The 16,129-nt window shown below is 41.8% G+C and overlaps 1 protein-coding gene across 2 annotated transcripts in view; it reads right to left on the bottom strand.

Annotated features, from left to right (window-relative positions):
* Positions 1-16,129, bottom strand: part of GOLM1 (golgi membrane protein 1) — a 98,731-nt gene that overhangs the window by 17,002 nt on the left and 65,600 nt on the right. For both annotated transcript variants that reach the window (XM_048849713.2, XM_048849714.2), the window contains exons 4-5: positions 7,829-7,883; positions 5,525-5,627 (exon numbers count right to left, since the gene is read on the bottom strand). In XM_048849713.2, the coding sequence (XP_048705670.1) occupies positions 5,525-5,627; positions 7,829-7,883 (158 nt within the window). The remainder of the gene's footprint in view (positions 1-5,524; positions 5,628-7,828; positions 7,884-16,129) is intronic.

Below are 16,129 nucleotides of genomic sequence, written 5' to 3'. Positions count from 1 at the left end.
CAATGCAGAAGTAAGGGTGGCATGGTATGGGGTATTGCCACCCGTACTGCTGAGCTGCTACTGGCGGGGCACACAAAAGACCAGATTTCATGGGGGGAGACCAGATTTCATGGTCTGTGATGCATTTTTCATGGCTGTGAATTTGGTAGGGCGCTACTCATAACATTACTATTGCTCCCTCTGCCACTGATGCTGTCCTCTATGGAAGAGGAACTACCAGTCTGGTTTGTCTGTTTGTTTTAACTTTTCAGGGTTGGATCAAAAAACAAAAGCAAACAAAAAAGAACAAACCTTTATAATCCAGAGGACATTCCTATTGCGATTACAACAATTTTAGAGCAGACCAGATTAACTAATTGAAACAAATAGGTCTGCTGCAGATTTTCCTGCTCTTACTTTTCTTATAACAAAACATTCAACTGGCATTTAGTCCAAATAATTGTTACCCAATGCCTTGTAATTCTGAGTGCAGCAGAAGTGCCCTGCCTCATCTTGAGAAGACAGTACAACAAAAAGAACTATCACACTGAATCACAAGCACACTGAAAATACACTCTTTGTCCTCAGGAGTTTACTCTATGTGAAAGTGTTTGCATTCCTATCAAGGTGAAAGGTGAGCTTAATTACTGATCATGACTAATTCCAAGAAGAGGAAATGAGAGACACTATACTGAATAAAGAGCATTTTAACCTGCTGCCAATATACAGCAATGCATACAACAAAGACTCTTTCATTTTGTGGGCATGAAACCACATTTCTGCATTTCAATTTGCTAAGAACATAAGAACTGCTACAAGATCTCCTACTCTCATTCCTAGATGTAACAAATTCTTCTGAATGACTAGGTTGTGCTAAGGCTTTAACGAACAGTTTCCCTCCTAAAAGACAGTAGGTTTCCCACAAGATTCAGAACAAAATCTGTTAATTAGAGACTACTACAATAATTTGATTTTCTCAATGTCTTCTAATTTAACATGCACAATTCAGAGTGGTAGCACTCCTGTCTGTATTGGAATATCTTTTGTTTAAATAAAAAAAAAAAAAAAAATTTATACCCGGTCATGCTTCTGAGTAATTTTTGAACTGTATTTCTAATTTTAACCCATTTTCTGGTACTGAATGATACTACCCCTCCTCATTTTCTCTGCTCACTAAACTTAAATTGAACTTGGAGGATTAGCAGTTCTCAATGGCAGACATGTAGGCACAGTGAAACTGCCAGTTCTTTAATCACCACCGCCTCATGTTATTTCATTATCACACACCATCAACCACACTATGCTAACAGCAATGTTTGGTTTTACTGCTCTTAAATGAATTAGAAGATATTATATATTTCCTCAAGAGTAAATAACATTGTGAAGATCTTTTTACGTTTGCCAACAAAGTAATTACTTCTTCCAAAGGCTCGATACACAAAGAAGATGGAAAATGATAATTCCTAAGCCTTTAGAATGTCTACGTCACAAGTTCTCTCTCCATACACATTTTAAAAGTGTGAGTTGCACACTACTGAGCACACTTATGTATACATCTCTATGACTAATGAAATATGAAGTGGAATGCAGTGTTAAGGCGACAGTAAAAAGAAAGCACAACAGGTAATATAAAAAGTTAACAGCAACATTAAGTCTGACACATTACACTGCCTGTGAAATGTGCCATAAAAATCGTGAAAAGTATTTTCTACAGCTATAAAAATAAGAAACATATGAATAGAAACCATGTACTTCTGTACAATGCAACTTATGCAGTGATGGAAACAATTTCTGCCTTTCTTGAATGAGATTATAACTGGGCAACCATAAACCTAGAATATCTCTTGCACAGGTAGCCCATGGGAGGGGTCTCAGAAGGAGGAAAGCTCCAGAGGGATTCCGCACAGCTACCTCTGTTGGGGAGCTGGAACTGAAAAGGTCATGTTTCCTAACCCCTTCACCTCCACTCTTAAAATATGGTTGATCCCCAGAAGCCACTCAGAGGCCTAGCACCTCCACAAGTGTTCTGACCCCCACCAACCTGGAAGCATGGATTCACTGGTGCCACTCTACCAGGTCTTCAACCTGGGCCTGGCTACTGTGTGACATATCCCTGACACCTAGTCTACACAGCAGACCATACCCTCTGAAGGGCCTTTGGGGGAAGGAGAGGGAGAGAGTTATGGGTGGATGGTGCCTGAGGCCCACTCTGTAATAAAAGGGGGAGTTTTGGGCATAGATTACCTCCTGTGCGTGAAGATCTGGGCCATTAGCATTAAAGACATCCCATTTAGGGTTTGGTATAAAACTGCTCTTGCAGGTCTCAGCCTTCCATGGGAATTGCTGGCAAATAACTGATCTTCACTGCCTCCAGTCCTGTGTCTAGCAGAGGATTATGAAGCAGAGACCCAAAAGACATGATTCTGTCCTCCCCTTCCACACTTTTAAACATGCCAAGGGGTAGATTTGGCCATCTGTTGGGTTCAACAAATTTAGAAAACCAGGTTATGTGTACAAGGCCCACAAGGTTTCAATTTCATAAGGTCAGCAGTTGCATAGTGTGACAAAGTTCCTCCTCTGCCTTGGTGGGTCCTGCGCTTATTGGCGGATTTTCTCATCTCAGAGGTTCACAGCAGCCCTCAGTTTGGCCACTTTCGTGGTTCAAATCTGCCGTTCACTCAGTTAGCCTCATCACTGGCCAGCATGGGGAAAGGAAGAAGAACATTCCCCACAGTCTCTGCTGTTCCACCTAGGATCGAGGAACAGGCCAGAGACCTTCCCCTCTGGTGGAACCCACAGTCCAGTTCAACTCCTCCAGTATCAAGTAGGGAGTTGTGGGGATGGAGGGAACCTGCCCTCTACTCCAGGTTCCAACGCAGGGCCCTGTGGATTGCAGCTGTCTACAGTGGCTCCTGTAACAGCTGCATGACAGCTACAACTCCCTGGGCTAATTCCCCATGGCCTCCTCCCAACACCTTCTTTATTCTCACCACAGGATCTCCCTGCTGATGTCTGATAATGCTTGTACTTCTCAGTCTTCCAGTAGTATGCCTTCTCACTCTCAGCTTCTTGTGCCTCTTGCTCCCAGCTCTGCGCACGCACCACAAACTGAAGTGAGCTCCTTTTTAAACCCAGGTGCCCTGATTAGCCTGCTTTAATTGATTCTAGCAGCTTCTTGATTGGCTGCAGGTGTTCTAATCAGCCTGTCTGCCTTAATTGTTTCCAGAAAGTTCCTGATTGTTCTGGGACCTCCCCTGTTACGGATCGGTGACACTGGGCGCGGCACTAGGTAACTCGAGGGGGTGGAAGACCACGAGTGTCGAGGAAGCCCCCCCGCTCTAGGCCACCAGGTAACTCAGGAGGGTGGAAGACCACGAGTGTCGAGGAAGCCCCCCCGCTCTGGGCCCAGGCTAGCCTGAACACTTCTCCCTCCTGAAAGCTGCTGTGTTGTACCTTCTGATTGCGTTGTTTTGTTGCATAGTTGTTTTGTTTCTTTGGTAATTCTGTAAGCGTTACCAATAAACTTTCTTTCTGTTTCAAAAAAAAAACAAAAAACCCTCCCCTGTTACCTTACCCAGGGAAAAGGGACCTACTTAACCTGGGGCTAATATATCTGCCTTCTATCACTCTCCTGTCACAGTAAGTAAACAGGGTGGGTGAGTCATCAGGAAGTCAGTTGCTCTACAATTTATACAAAGTCTACAAAGTTTACTAATGTCACCTGTCTTTGTCCATATATACAAGAAACAAGGTAAATTGTTTCACAGCTATTTTAATTTGAGACCATCTGACAATTAACCTTCAGCACAAATTCTCTGGAGCTAGAAGTGTGAAAACCCATACCTAACATGCAATTCAAAATAAACTAAACAAAGCCTAGTAATGTATAACTATTTGAAAGTTAGCTTGAATCTGGGGCCTAATCTTGTGCAGGAGGTGCTTCACATACTAAATATCAGTTTTCAAGCCACAATTTACAAATGTATTGAGTACAATCAGCAGAACGAAACAAAATGGAACTGATCCTTCAGTTCTAAAGCAGGCAAAATTCATACTGACTTCCAGTTTGTATAAAAACAGCAGGATCAGGCCCATAATAGCAAAATTTTTCTTCTTGGTGACAGTTGTCAAGATTTATCAGAAACCAAACTAAGCTACTGCTTCTATAGGGTCTGACTTTTTCATTCCATTGCTGTGGAAGTACCAGTCCTGCCAGTATAGGAAGCACAACTTAACTTGCTGCTAACTGAGCAGAGATCCATAATAATTATAAGAATGAAAGCAAAGAAAGTTGCATTGGTTCATCCTTCCCAAGATATAGAGAAAGGAACATCAATGTTAGCAAGAAAGGGAAAAAAACAGAACTCATAATTAGTACAGGAAATAACTCCTAGTGAATACGTGGAAGTGTTAAGGGTTATTGAAGTTCTTACCAGTGTCCCTGCACATATATTTCGTTATTCACAACTTACAATGCTTCAGGGGTACCTATTTCCATTGCTGTTTAGGGCACAGTGAAATCAACAGCTCAACCATGGCTTCCCATACTGGCAGATATCCACCTACCTCAAATTCATCACAAAAAATTCTTCAAATGTTCCATCATATTTGAGTTAACAAGGACCTTCCAATTCATTAAGTCCTTATATAATTTACTGAGATTCCAACTCAACTCCAGAAAACTTTTCTGGCTTGCAGCGCAAGAGCTTGAAGATTTGAGGTTTTCCCTTGAAGATAAATAGCAAGCAAGCTGGAAGGACACTAACTGACAAATAAACACCTCAAGGACTTTTCACTTCTATGGAAAACATGTCCACTTTGAATCTCATCCAAACATCACATGGCAGATGCTCTTACCTCTTCCATAAATGGCGACTGAGACACCATCCTATTTCTCACTGTGGAAATTGACTTCAAACTATGGAGCACCTCATCAATCAGTGTCCCAAACAATCCACATCCCAGTGGCATCTCAGCTATCCACTCTGTGTCACCTGAAGCAATCAATTGGATTGCTGACCTAGACTTGGACATCTAACATTGCTGTTTTTAGGCATACAAAAGAAGATGATGACAACGACTTCAGGAAACGTAACAAAAATCCGATTAAAGCCCTGGCTGGGACTTGGAAGATCTAAATTCAAATTCTGGCCCTCCCACAGACTTCTTGTGTGACCTTGGCAAATCACTTAGTCTCTCTGTGCCTCAGTTCCTTATCTGTAAACTGGGAATAATTGTACTTCGCTGTCTGCCAGAAGCACTGAGAGGAATACAAGTAAGAAATGTTTGTGAAGTGCTTCAATACTATGGTGATGGGAGCCACAAGTACTCACACAAATGAGCAGAAACCAATCAGGACCGTAGGTGGTATATTATTTTCCTTTTCTGAAAATGCTATCTAGTCTCAAAATATCTACTAGCAGCATTTATATTTTAAAACTGTAACTATGGGGAAAAATGCAGTATTCAAGTGCAGGTTTCAAAAGAATAATTTGGCTTATGACCTTTCATTCTGTAAGTCATGTATTTAAAAGAACAAACTTACATATCATAGGAAAATTTCTTCTGAAGGTTAGTCTGGTTTTTCTGAAACTGGTACACATCCAGTTGTAGCTTTCCGTATTCCTTCTGTAACTTTATCAAGTGTTCTGGGCCAAAAGAGGATTATTATTTTTAATGGAATATTATAGTAAGATAAACAGATCCCTCCCTCCAAAATCAAAGATGCAAATTTGATAGTGAGAAAGCTCTATTGGCTACTTTTCTCAGTCTCCCAAATTCATGATATTTTGGTAGACCAAATATAGTGTCACATTGTGGCACCTGCTCAGCAGCAAAAACACAGAGGACGTAGGAGGGTTTTCTACCTAATACAACCTACATTCTCTGCATCCCCTCCTCCAAAGGGAGGGCTCTAACTCATCTATATTCTCTGGCTGCTCTTGGCCTGCAACCTAGCAGACTAGAGGTCACTGAAGGACTAGTCACTATAGTGCAGACACAATGGTAATTTTCCTACTACTTATCTAAATTAAAGTTACAACTCACTGTGACATTCTGTACCTCATGGGAACACCCTACACCCCCATGTTCATCCTTATAATATGATTGTGTGGTATCTAATGCAAAATTTGTCATGTCGGGTATCTTCGGAAGGTTCATGATGCACTGAGCATTGTTGTTATAGTGATGTTATTTTATAGTAATGTTATAGGTTATAATTTCATGTACATAGTTATGAGGCTGAAAATGTATCCTCATGGCTTAAAGCAAGCCCAGGCAAAAACTCTCTAAGAGCAGAGGGGCAGTTCACACTTCATCAAGGCATGTATGGGAGAAACCCAGCCCAGCCTCACAGGAACAAAGGATGCTGGCCTAGGCAGCAACAAAAGGATCTGTTCGACTCTCAGTGAGTCACCCCCCTTCCTTTGGTCAGTTTGGGACTGTAATGAGGTAATGCTCACCTGACTCTGAAGGGGGGGAGCGGGGGGAGAAGCCAAGAGGGAAGAAAGAATATGATAAAAGGGAAAGACATTTGCCATGCTCTTTCTCTTCCACCTCTATCTACAGACATCACCACCAAACAACTGAAGTGCTGATCAAAGGGGAGAGCCTGGCTGAAGGGCAACCAGCCAGCCTGTGGTGAGAAGCATCGAAGTTTGTAAGGGCATTGAAAGCGTTAAGATCAGCTTAGAATGCGTTTTGCTTTTATTTCATTTGACCAAATCCGACTTGTTATGCTTTGACTTATAATCACTTAAAATCTATCTTTATAGTTAATAAATCTGTTTATTTATTCTATCTGAAGCAGTGCGTTTGGTTTGAAGCATGTCAGTGACTCCCCTTGGGTTAACAAGCCTGGTACATGTAAATTTCTTTGTTAAAGTGATGAACTCATATAAGCTTGCAGCGTCCAGCAGGCATAACTGGACACTGCAAGATGGAGGTTCCTAGGTTTGTGTCTGGGACCGGAGATATTGGCTAGTGTCATTCGGTTGCACAATTCAAGGAGCAGCTTACATGCCAGAGGCTGTGCGTGAACAGCCCAGGAGTGGGGGCTCTCACAGCAGAGCAGGGTAAAGCTGGTTCCCAGAGTCAGGGATTGGAGTGACCTAGCAGATCACCAGTCCAGATAACACCAGAGGGGAACGTCACACCCTCCGTAACAGCAGTTTACAGTTCACAAAGCAGGATTGTTTGTAAGTTAGTAGTTTTCTGTGGTGGAACCTCCTCCATCATGCTGTGACACCCTGAATGCTTTGCTCCCAACAAAAAGCTTTGCATCAGAAAGCTGAGCACATCAGAGAGGCTGACAACTGTATTTTCCAATGGCCCAAATGCTAGAAGTCATAACTCACTAGCAATGATTCTGAAAGTATCAAAGTGGATAATAATTAATAAGGCCAAATTTTCCTTTCAGATGTGTGTATTACTCCCATGGATGTCAATGCATCCATATACAGAAGTATAGAATTTTAGAGTTGAAAGAGGGTTATACTATGTGGGTGGGAACAGAGAAGTTGTTCAAGTATATATTATTAATATAGGGGGAATCTGTTCTATTTATATTTCTTATTTTCTGCCATTAAGATCTAAGGCTGTGGAGTCCTGCACTAAGAGCCACATGGACCTTTTTGCCTAAACAGAGCCCCACTGAAGGCAGTATGGCATGAGCCCTGTACCCATGAAGAACCTGTACATGGTCAAGGTCTAGTTTATGGTGGTTCCTACACTTTCTCATGGCTTTGAGTTGAAGAGCTCACACACCTAAAAGACACAGGAGTAAGACTGAGTCTTTGAGAGAACTGGCTTTAAGTCTGATAATAATAGAACTACAATAAAAAGGTACCTTTTAGATTCTGGATAAATCTCTCATTTGTTGTTATGTTATTCATTAACACAGCCTGCGGAAAAAAAGTGAAATTGTATTAAAACAATGTTGATCAAACCACTTATTTAATAAAAAAGTAATCAAGTAATTCTAGAGAATAAAGCAAAAATGTATTTCTAAGGAATACGATACAATTAAAAAACAAACACTGTATTAGGTGCAGTTGAGATCAGTTATGTTATTTCAATTCCTAGATTATGAAAAAAAAACAAAAAAATTTTGTACTACCCAAGGCATAAATCAATGAAAGATCATCACTAAAAATAAAACAAGACCACAACATTTTAAACAGGTTACTCACTGGAATTATTATTTTAAAGAGTCCACTGCTAAACACTTGTTTACCATTGTCTCCATTTCATGTTACTCTTACAATCACAGTGACAATCAGATTTAGAGTGTATTAATCAAGTGTACCTTTAAGAAAGAAAGATTCACCAAACTGTATCCTTTCAATAATTCTTTTGAGATAGAACCAATAAGGCTACTGTCAGGATTGCAGGGGAAAAGTGCCAGAGCAATAATTATTCCAACAACACAAATAAAAACTCTACCAAAGTCAGTAAATCAAGGGAGAAATGGCTTGCCTATTAGGTTTTACATTACACACCATTATATTTAGTCCACTTCCCTAATGCATGGCACCCTCTTTTCCTCCCCTGGGACAAGTGAGAGATGTAATGCCCTTCCATTCCCATATCTTTAACTCCAGACACACTAAAAAGGCAGTAATCTCAGGCGGGAGGAGAAGGTCAGAAATACACATGCACATGAGATTGGATATTGTGACAAAGTTCCTCCTCTACCTTGGTGGGTCTTGTGCTTATTGGCGGATTTGCTCGCCTTGGAGCTTCACGGCAGCCCTCAGCTTGGCTGTTTTTCTGAACCCACAGTCCAGTTCGACGACTCCTGTGTCTGACCAGGAGTTGGGAGGTTTGGAGGGAACCCGGGCCCGCCCTCTACTCCGGGTTCCAGCCCAGGGTCCTGTGGAATGCAGCTGTCTAGAGTGCCTCCTGGAACAGCTTGCGACAGCTACAACTCCCTAGGCTACTTCCCCATGGCCTCCTCCCAACACCTTCTTTATCCTCACCATAGGACCTTCCTCCTGGTGTCTGATAATGCTTGTACTTCTCAGTCCTCCAACAGTCCGCGTTCTCACTCTCAGCTCCTAGTGCCTCTTACTCCCAACTCCTCACATGCGCACCACAAACTGAAGTGAGCTCCTTTTTAAACCCAGATGCCCTGATTAGCCTGCCTTAATTGATTCTAGCAGCTTCTTGATTGGCTGCAGGTGTTCTAATCTGCCTGTCTTAATTGTCTCCAGAATTGTCTCCTGATTGTTCTGGAACCTTCCCTGTTACCTTACCCAGGGAAAAGGGACCTACTTAACCTGGGGCTAATATATCTGTCTTCTGTTACTCTCCTGTAGCCATCTGGCCCGACCCTGTCACAATGTGTAGGGGGAAAATAACACTACATGAAATTAGTCACAGACAAATGCCAACAGAGAACTCAGCTTCAATGTCTAATATTTAGCAATTGTGCAGGAAACTAGTTTAGTTTTGAAGATGACAGACGATCATGCCTATTTAGACTTATAAATTTGTATATCTTCTGAAGTATCTATTCGCTGTGCTTAGATGTAATTTATAAGGATTCCTATTTATTCATCCCAGGATGCATTCAGTATTTCACAGACTTCAGAGATCAGGATACAGCCATTCCCAAAAGAAGTTTTTCACAGAAGTAGTGCTGCTGCCATACAGTATATGGGCTGCCTTCACTGGAAGGAGCACTTCTATGATCAAGATGGTCGTTCAGTCTGTGCAGGCTATTCTGATGCTACTGATAAGGATGCCGAATAATGCTAATTTTGACAGTGCTTATTGTAATCTAATCATCCATTTACTAGGAGCTAGAGAAAGAGTTCACCAGTTCATCTCAAACATGTGGCAGATGGTAATGACTTTTGTTCACTAGCAGTCTAAACCAGATTTGTGTCCTATCATCAGTTCCCTGGACCATCTAGTTCCCCAAACAAACTGTTATTTGAATGTAATGACAGAGATATTATTGTTTACAGCAGGGGTTCTCAAACTGGGGGTCGCGAGGTTATTATATGGTGGGTTGCGAGCTGTCAGCCTCCACCCCAAACCCAGCTTTGTATCCAGCATTTATAATGGTGTTAAATATATTAAAAAGTGTTTTTAATTTATAAGCGGGGGGGGGTCGTACTCAAAGGCCTGCTATTTGAAAAAAGTCACTAGTACAAAAGTTTGAGAACCACTGGTTTACAGAAACCAGTAAGTTATATTCACATCTTCATGCAGAGGGAGCAAGTTTCAAACAGATAAAAGGAAATTTTTCTTCTACACAATACCACACAGCCCATGAAACTCATTGCTAAAAATATCACTGAGGCTAAGAGCTTAACAGGTTTCACAAAAGAAGACCATTAATATGGATGACAAGAATATCCAAACTTACATTCATAAGGATTTAAAAAGAGGGAGAAAAAATCAAGAGTTTTCAAAGGATTATAAACCCTGATTGCTTCACCACATAAACCAACATTTAATGAATGGTGCTCTGCCTATGGTGAGGTTATTCCATAACTTCCAACTGCAGGATTTTTTATACTGGAAACATCTGGTACCAGCCATTGTTGAAGACTGGCTACTGGATTAGATGGTCCAGCAGTCCAATTCAGTATGGAAATCACTATGTTCCTATGTTATTTTCCTAATTTTTGAAGATGGAAATGAGAATATGCTTGATTCTGAAAGTATTACAGAATGACTGCTAAATTTCATATTACTCAGAATGGTGGGAAGGGTGAGCAGTAATCATCTCAAATGGGAAAGCACAGGTACATGTTATTGGAAGGTCACTTAAGTCACAGATAAAAAATGCATTACTTCATATCCTTTTCAGAGTAGTAGCCGTGTTAGTCTGTATTCGCAAAAAGAAAAGGAGTACTTGTGGCACCTTAGAGACTAACCAATTTATTTGAGCATAAGCTTTTCGTGAGCTGTAGCTCACGAAAAGCTTATGCTCAAATAAATTGGTTAGTCTCTAAGGTGCCACTAGTACTCCTTTTCTTTTTTCATATCCTTTATGCATCACATATAAAAGACCCTTTTGGTAAAGCTGCAGTACTCTCCTGAATGTGAAAATATGATGAAGGGAGGGTCATATAGAAAGAGATCAGAAAAAGCTGGTTAGTAAAAGCACTTTAATGTTTGCAGCAAATCCGGTTTAATAATTTACAAGAAAATGTTTACAACAGCCAGAAGGTTGTTTCTTAATGTTGCTGCACTAATACTTAGAGTTTTATATTTTTCAAGAGCTGTACCAACATTAACTAATCCTCACAACATTGTTGGGTTGTAGGCAGGCAATCTCCCCATTTTTTTGCAAGTGGAGAAATAGACACACACAAGGTAAACAACTTGGCCAAAGGCCAGAGAACAAGTTAGTGTCAGTAGTCACCATGAGAAGCTCTGGTGCGCCTGGCTGCCAAGCCTGTACCCGGGTCAATTTAGACCCAGGAAGAGGATTAGATTTGATATTTCATTCAGCACATAAAGCATTGCACACTACCTCTAGAAGAGGAGAATTCAGGGCTTAGCAACTCTGTACACAAGCTGTGCCCCAATACAGCAGACCTCAAGCCGCTCAGCAGACAGACTTGCTTACTACAATCAGTGTTGTTGAAAGCAAGTAAATCATGTCTTCACATGCCTGACCAAAAAGCAGCACTATCATCAGCGAAGATGGAAGCGTCTCCCAGCTGGATGACAGTTGCTACAGTGACTGCCAGAAATTTGCTAGGAGAGAAGCATGTCTGTGTAGGAACTGTTGTCCACATTAGAGACACAGAAAGCAATGGAATGAATAGCTACATCACTGAATTGGTGGGCAGAGAATGACTTACCCTAAAGAGAACAGTAATTCCTGCTAGAGAGTTTTCTAGTATCACAGAATCACAGAAAAGGCCAGAAGGGTCCATTAGATATGTTCTGACCTCCTGTATATCACAGGCCATTACATCTCACCCAGTTACCCCTGTATTGAGCCCAATAACTCGTTGGCTAAAGCATATCCGCCAGAAAGGTATTCCCTTGTAACATTCCATTTTATCTGTCAATTCCTTCACCATTTCCCATGACAACAGCAAATGCTGTATTAAAACCAGGCTAACACAGATCTGAAAAATGAAAAATTGCTGTATTTGCTTTCAATACTGACTATACACAGTGTACCTCAGGGGTCCTCAACGCGGTGCCCGCGGGTGCAATGGCACCCGCAGGGCAGTTGTGTGCGCCCGCAGGACACCGCACTGCCAAAATGCCGCCGCCAAGCACGGCCGCCGGAGAACCGCCTGCCGAAATGCCGCTGAGAAGTGTTGCCGTTTCTCAGCAGTATTTCGGCGGTGGGGTGTCTGGCGCCTGCCACAGTCTTCTGGAAATGGGAATATGCTATTCCCACAGAAAGGTTGGGGACCACTGGTGTACCTAATACGTAAAGAAGCATTGTAACAAGAAATGGTAACCCAAAAATATCAAAGCAATTGGCTGAAGTAACATTTTGTAGTTTATCTGTATTTTCAAAGTAGTTTTCACATGAGGGGAAAAGTTGCTGTATCAGCAATTAAACTGATCAGACATTAACTAGACTGATTACTATTATAGTTTATTAGTTAAGATTGAAGTAGTTCCCAAAATATCACAAATTCTGGTCTCACAGAGTGTACAGTAATGAGACAAAAAGACAAGAAAAAGAGTGTGTGGGATAGATTTACAAAAACACAAGCCAGGAGAGATCAGGGAGAGGATAGCCATGTGCCTTATGTTTACATATTTGGTGGCTATTGAATTTTATTTATTTAAATTAAATCCTAAAATTTCCCTTCCTTCACCATTCACCACACAGGCCTACCCACCATTTGTCTGGCAACATTCTTCAATTTTAGTGTCTTTATGCTCTTCTCTCTCAGCATTTTGAAAAGACGGCACGCTAGCCACATAGCCTTTCAATCCTAGGTCATGAGATTAAAACATCAACAGGTGAACTTATCTTTTTTCCCCAAGGCTTTCAAGGTCACTGAACATATTTTCTCTATTGTATTTCTTTTAGGCTTGTCGGTATGCTGCAGACTCATTTTACACTTTTGAACAAGAGTGCCGTGTGAAAAAAGTCTAAAGCAATTTTCAAGCCAATAATGGAGCATTTAAGCCATACAGTTTTTCACTGAACTTTTAGCATTCATTCTTTCTAGAAGTTACAGCCTGTTCTCAATAAAATTAAACACTGAATGAAACAGCTGTTTGGAACAGACTGAATGACTCAGACAATTGATAAGGGGAGACCAAGCCCTCTACCTCTAGCTCAGTGTTTGGACTGTGGTCAAGGCTGTTGGACATTAAAAGTTGCTTCTGGCACCTATTCTGCATTACAGCAGTCAGTGGTTTCAGTTCATCTCTTATTCCAGAAGTGAGCCACAGAACACAACACAAAAACCATCACCACAATTGGCTCATTTGTCAGCAGTCTCAAAAGAGGCACCAAGGAGACAGTGGGCATAAAGAATGAGCTATCCTTCCAAACCTGCAAAGCAGTGGGCGTGTGCTTGTGCTGTGTGTGTTCTGTGGACACAGGATTTTTGTCATCATTGCTATCAATCTAGCATATGTATTATTGCTACATTCAATTACAAGTAAAGAAACATTTGGCAGTATGAATGGAATAAAATGCACTCTGGGCAGGGGTTGCTATAAGTCGCTACAACTATCATTGTACATTAACCCCTCTTCTCTCGTCAGCCATTTTACTATATAGTGTGAAAAGGCAGAAAAAATTTTCAATAGTATATTCTTAATTTGCACAGAATCTGAATTTCCATGTCTTGGAAACCTATATATTAGCCTAATGCTGGGATTCTCAAACTTGTTCATAATGCAAATACATTTTAAAAGAGAGAATCTCCGCTCCCATTTACGAGTATGTGGACCATCTCTGCGGATGATGTACTTTCCCCAAGGATGAGATTTCAACAGCAGCTGCTTGAGGAAAAGTATTTAGTTTATTTTAGCTTCTTTTAATACAGTTTAACTACTGGAACATGAGAGACCCTGTGACACATGATCAGCCAGCTTTGAACAGACCATCAGCATGGGATCCACAGACCATCTGAGAACTTCTGGTTAATGAATACTGTGTTTGAAGCAGAGAGCTGCCCATTTCTCTATGAAATAAATAAGAGCCTCTTTTAAGACAACATAAAAACAGACTGGAGTAGGTTGTACTTTCCCTAAGAACACTGACAAGTCCATTACTTTACTACTACATCTATTGTAAATATAAGGCTAACTTCTGGCCCTGCTGAAAAAAGTCACAATACATTCAACGTCATTTTGAACTGTATTTAAACTAGAAAGACCATAATCAATTAAAGCTCTGCCTGCAGATGTAGTGGCTAAGAGGTTTAGGTTACAATCAGCCATGTACAAGGACTTGTCTACACTTCAAATTTGTTGCAGGTCAGCTTGAGATGTTTCCTGTTAAAATGCCTTCATCCACAAACAAAATGTTTTGTTGTATATTATCTAGTGTTTTAATGTGTGTTATCAAACCCCCCTTTGGAAGCAGGTTTACATGGATGTGGATTGAGTTTACCCATGACAAAGCAGGTGTGGTTATAACCACATCCTATAACAAGTGTTGTGCATCTGTCAGATCTTCCTGCCAGTATCCCACACTGCTTTCTGACTCCCTGGATCAGCTGTGTCCTCTCTACAGCTCCAGTTTCATCCTAACTGGATGTCACACCACCATTTAAATAGTTGCATACAGCCAGGTGCAGTTCTTTGAAATTCCAATTTGTGGGGAGTTCACAAATACTTGTGTGTCATATTCCTGATTACCCCCTCACCCCCATACATTGCCTCCTGCTGCTGCACCATGGCCCCAGACTGAGATTCTGGACTTTATTGAGCTCTGGTGAGAGGAGCTTTATTTTGTCCATCTGTATCTTGGCACTGATATACAAGCAGTGTGAGACCAGTGGCGTACAGGAGTCTGGTAGAAGGCAAATATTCTGCCTGCTGGATGAATAGTTTTCTTCTTCCGAGTGACCAGAGCAGGGGCTGCGCTAGAGCAATCAGGAACCTGCTAGAACCAATTAAGACAGGCAAGCTAATTAAGACACCTGGAGCCAATTAAGAACTAGAATCAATTATGGCAGGCAGACTAATCAGGACAGGTGGTTTTAAAAGGACCTCCCATCAGTTAGTGGGGGGCATGCAAGAGGCAGAGAGTGAGAAGGTGTGCTGCTGGAGGACTGAGGAGTACAAGTGTGATCAGGCTTCAGGAGGAAGATCCTGCAGTGAGGAAAAAGAAGGTGCTGGGGGAGGCCATGGGGAAGTAGCCCAGGGAGTTGTAGCTGTCATGCAGCTGATACAGGAGACATTTAGACAGCTGCTATCCACAGGGCCCTGGGCTTGAACCCGGTGTAGAGGGTGGGCCTGGGTTCCCCGCATCACCCCAACTCCTGATTGGACAGAGGAGGAGTTGACCTGGTCTGTGAGCAACACCAGAAAGGACAGTAAAAAGAAAAGGAGTACTTGTAGCACCTTAGAGACTAACAAATTTATTTGAGCATAAGTTTTTGTGAGCTGGACATTCTAATTTGGAAAGGGATCTGGCTGTCTCTGACCCACTAAGTGGGACAACAGAGACTGCGGAGATTGTTCTCCGTTTCCCCCATGCTGGCCAGTGATGATGTTAGTTGAGTGAATGGCAGGTGGCTGAGTGAATGGCAGCAAAAGTGGCCAAACTGAGGGCTGCCGTGAACCTCTGAGGTGAGCAAATCTGCCAAAAAGCGCAGGACCCACCAAGGCAGAGGAGGAATTTTGTCACAGCAGATACCATCGACACTGCTCAGAAAGGGGCATAACCAAGATGCTCTCCAGTGCTGCAGTAAGGAAAAGGAGCTCTGAGTGGCCACAGACACGTGAAACACAATTTAACTGTACAGAGAGATACTACAGCCTGCTCTTGCTATGAAGAGCTTGACCATATGTTTGCTAGATGTGACACCACCAGAGTTTGATGTGGATTCCCTGACTGAACCACAAACCTTGGATGTGGGTGACATAGTGATCCCATCAAACCAGAGTCGTAAAGCTCCAAACCACCTCCATGTAGATCTGGAGGATGAAACTGAACCACAGGGGGACACTGCAATGTTTGCATAAC

Source organism: Caretta caretta, chromosome 5, assembly GCF_965140235.1.
Source record: "Caretta caretta isolate rCarCar2 chromosome 5, rCarCar1.hap1, whole genome shotgun sequence".
In the NCBI taxonomy this organism is placed as follows: Eukaryota; Metazoa; Chordata; order Testudines; family Cheloniidae; genus Caretta; species Caretta caretta.
Note: the sequence above shows the minus strand (reverse complement) of the source record. Positions and strands in the feature narration are given on the sequence as shown.